The following is a 4,558-nucleotide window of genomic DNA, read 5'->3' as shown; positions in this document are numbered from 1 at the left end:
TCATCACTTAAATAAGAGAAACCCCACAAGTGAAATTAACATCATATATTCACCCAAAACATTAAGACATTAAGTGTATTGGAAATCTCACTTATATGTTGCACAATTTCTACTACTGCATCAAATGTAGATGTTTAACTCACACATGACACATTAACATATTTATCTTAATTGTGTGACTCTTTGTGTCTGTGATCAGATGAGATAGCCAAATAAGATCAAGGAAACAACATGATAAAAATTATGGGTTGGTGACGGTTTCATCATATAGGGATATTTTTGGTCCATTTGTTCTTGCAAAGAGAGAAAATAAATTAAAAAAAGAAAGAAAATGAAAAAGTAATTTGAACATGATATCAATGATAAGGGAAGAATTTAAGGGGTGTGTATTTTACCTATGATAGTATATGGAATAATGAGTTTCTGTTAATTTTATGAATTTGTTGAAGGATCATTGGAGATTATTGGGTAATTATGTTACCAAAATATCATACTCATTTAGAAAATGTTAGATCAATTTAAAATGTCTAATAACTATGTATTTTTTAAGGATAATAATCATATATTTTATCAACTTAGCAAAACACATATATATTTTTTCATTGTCTGATCCTACCAAAGATCGACGGTAAAAGAATTCAAAATAATAGAAGTTGAATTAAAATGAATAATATCAAAAAACTAAAATTTAAGATAGAAAATTAAACTAATGATACCTAAAAACTAACCATATAAATCATCATAATATTGAGATTTATGTGGGAGCGTACATTGAATTGCATCATCATATTCGGTTAAGAGTAACCACATAAGTGAGATAGCCATTACATCATTATTCACAGTCTTAAAACATTAGGTATATGAATCATCTCATTTTCAAAGTCTTAAAAGATACATGTGTCATCTCACTTATATATTGCTCAACATCTAATCTTGCATCCAATTTAAAATTTTAACTCGACACATTAACATCTCTCCGCTAAGTGTTGAACTCTCCGTGTGTGTGGTCCACCACCAAGAACCACTCCTGCTCCCCCACAATGTTGAACTGGGATATGATACAACTGTTGGGCCTTCTTGAGGAGTCAACACTGTTGTGGATCGACACGTTGAAGAAAGAGAAAATACACAAGTGAGAATGATGCACTGTCTTATCCAAAATTTTAAGGCTTAGGTATGAGTTTTTTCGCTTGATTTTGGTTCGACTTCCACTCTTATCCATTGTTGAGCTTTAGGTGGGACTTGATAAATCACAATATTCTCTACCTTGAGTATGACAAAATTCTAGCCCGTGCTTGGCACGGGTCCACATACTAGTATACTATTATTTCTCTTCATATATTAATCGAAAAATATGGTTACTTACCTTAGAAACCGGAGGTTAAACACCAAAGAAGAAGAAAAATACGATCAAAATTTATTATATAAGTCACTTAAGTACATAGGAAGTAACATGTGACTTTAAGGCACTTATGACTTAGTATACTAAAAAGATAGAAATTTCATTTTAAAAATTGTGCTTTCCACTTCTAATCGTGTAAAAGGTGTTGTTTTCAAGATATGATTATTAGTTATGGGTTTCATGAGCCCTTAAGTTAACATGACACTATTGCTATTAATTTGTTTTGAAATATTTTTTTATATATGGATAATTTTTTTAGAATATTAATAATTATAGCAAGTGCATTTACGTTATTGTTTAAAAATTCAAAATAAATAACTTTTACGTAAAAAATTATTGGTTTATGACAAAAACAAGTGTTTAACTTGTATTTTCAACTTATAATTTTCTTTTCTGGATTTTTAAATAATGCTCTTAAGACATTTTTTTAGTATAATCCTTCAAATGTTTATCATAAAGAGATTAATTTTGATCCACAAAGTTTTTGTAAACGACATCTTAAAATATTTGTTTTGGCCAACTATCAATTTTTTTTAGATAATAAGTTGTATTTTTGTAACACAAATACCGTTTTGTGTCATTAACCACTTATTGTCCTCCTTTCAAAAACAACATAAAGTCATGTATTGTACTTGTCCCAAATTTTAAGTCAGTTTTTACTTAAACAGCTAACACTGTGAGTGATTAACGAGATATATGTATATTTCAACCACGTTACAATCGTTAAGTGGTTAATATATTTTAATGATTAATGAAATATTTTAAGTGATTAATGAAGTATTTTAAGTAAGTGGTTAATAATATTTTTGGCAAATTAATAGTATATATTTTAGTGGTTAATGGTGTACAATAAAAGGTTAATGATACAAATCAGATAAAGATCATCTCCATTTATAAAAATGAATAGAAGATGCAATAAAAATAAATAGAAGATGCAATTTGGATCACAAAAATACATCGCTATTATAATATAATTCGTTCAATAAAAAAGTTTGGTCAAAATACGGTGAACTGTCAGTATAAATTTTTTACTAAAAAAATATATATAACTAAATAATCATAAAATCTTTTAATATGGAATGTAATTTTTTTTATTACTCAATGTTTTTTCTTAGGGTTTTTCTATCATGTGCAAATTTATACACTTATACGTGAGTTTTCAATTAGCAATTGCTACACTTATGTTTATTCAACACGACTCTTTTTGTTTTCAAGCAACGACATATGAAAGCTCATTCAATCTTTCTACAAGATTTGATAAATTAGATAGAAATACAGGAGATTGGTGAGTCATGATGGAGATGGAGTCCATAGTATCCCTTCAAATATTACAAAATTAACTAAAACTACAGCCAAAAAAGAAGGTGAAGGTTACTTCACTTCACCTATTTGATGGAAAGGAAAGTGTTAATTAGTTCAAGTTACTATCACTCAAAACAACAACTTCAAACAGATACATTAACTGTCTCTTTTGAAGACATGTACTTTAAAAACTAAATCTTTCTTGTTTATCAGTTCAAAGACACAAACATCTCCTTGTTGTAGTCCACTTTCACTTGCAAACAAGGACCAACCGGCCGATAAGCGGCGACCATTTAAAGTCTTGGAATAATGGAGTAATTTCACATTCCATGATTTTTTCCCAATCTGCAGAGTAACATTCTTCTCTTTGTTCCCAATAATCCCTTTTAAATCTAAAGGTACTAACTGCATAGTATAATAGTATTATCAATCACTATAATATATAATCATAACATAACATAACATAACATAGAATGTATATATACATAGCATTGCCAGAATGGATTAATGTACGTAAATGTTGATTTTCAACTTACCAGCTGATGATATACTATATGGTTAGTTTTCATGAGAATTGTGAAAAAAGGATTGCATGAGATGAAATTGTGAGCTACTTCCTGGGCTCTAGCATCCTTTGGCCAATTCATAGATGAAGTTCTTTTAGTAGTCTTCTCATGATCACCTGCATATATGTGTGCAATGTAAAACTCGTGGAGAGCATATTTAGCATTTTGAACAATCATGATGCTTTATGTTTAATAGAAAATCACATCAATCCATTATGTATACTGAAAAGAAAATTAAGGAACCAAACCAAACCTCGAACTTTTTTATATGGTCGAGGAGAAACGGAAGGTGATCTTTGTCTAGCCTTCTTCCGATTAAGCCATTCATCCAAAATCTCAACTGATTCATCATCATCACTATAATCAACATTGTCTTTTTCATCATCAGTGTCACATGAAGAATCATAATCTATTTCTACAGCATTCTGGCCAAATATGTGTACATCAAACTTGGAAGTTCCTCCATATTCAAACACAACCAAAGAGCCATGTCCAAGAGAGTAATTTTTAGTAAAATATTTCCAACCCTTTTCAAACCAAATCACACCATTGATTTTTTTCCAATAAACTTTCCATTTAGTGCCATCAGGAGGCTTTATCAACACTGGATTTGATAGATGAACTCCATGTCTCCTAGTAAACTTACTTGGTATTTGCTGTAAAAATTAAAGAACCCCTTTGGTCACTTAGAAAATGGTGTCAAATACAATTGTTCTTTCTAGAAGGTAAACAATATTCTTGTGTTACGTGTGTATCCATAATAAAATTTCTAGTGCTAGTATTTTGTTTTGTTGAAAAGTTCTAGTGCTAATAGTATAAACAGAAAATATGTGAAATGCAAATATGACATGTTGCAAGTGTGATGCGTGGTTATATGCTAAGAAGTCTAAAGTAAATAGTAATAATATAATAGGAATGCTTACAATCCTTTGAAGATTAGTTTGGAGAATGATTTTGAAGAAACGGATGGGGAGAGTAGAATTTCTTCTAGCCATGGATGAAAGAGTTTAAAGTGGAGATGATGTATTTAATTGTGGTGGTCTTCTATACTAATGACATATTGTGGTGGTCTCTGAACAAGCAAACCTCTTCATTTGTTAATGGTAAACTTATAATTAAGCTACATACCTAATGTCATTATTACATCTTCCAATAAAATCCTGCGACTCTTCATATTTTATCATCAGATTTGTAGTATTTCAATGAGACTATTTTTTTTTCTTCTTTTTAGACATTAGTAATCAAAATTAAACACACATTCATACTCCCTCCGTCCCGAATTACTTGA

At 29.9% G+C, this 4,558-nt stretch overlaps 1 protein-coding gene across 1 annotated transcript; it reads right to left on the bottom strand.

Moving 5' to 3' along the window:
* Nucleotides 1–2,860: 2,860 nt before the first annotated feature.
* Nucleotides 2,861–4,265, bottom strand: LOC146938796 (B3 domain-containing transcription factor VRN1-like). Its single transcript, XM_085752703.1, has 4 exons — nucleotides 4,194–4,265; nucleotides 3,524–3,926; nucleotides 3,241–3,386; nucleotides 2,861–3,109 (listed from the first exon to the last, which is right to left on the bottom strand). The coding sequence occupies exons 1-4, from the start codon at nucleotides 4,263–4,265 to the stop codon at nucleotides 2,861–2,863; spliced, it is 870 nt and encodes a 289-aa protein (XP_085608829.1).
* Between the last annotated feature and the right edge of the window lie 293 nt (nucleotides 4,266–4,558).

The sequence above is a fragment of the Medicago sativa genome, chromosome 3 (genome assembly GCF_051527215.1).
Source record: "Medicago sativa cultivar Bolivia chromosome 3, Bolivia_mono, whole genome shotgun sequence".
NCBI classification, from domain to species: Eukaryota; Viridiplantae; Streptophyta; class Magnoliopsida; order Fabales; family Fabaceae; genus Medicago; species Medicago sativa.
Note: the sequence above shows the minus strand (reverse complement) of the source record. Positions and strands in the feature narration are given on the sequence as shown.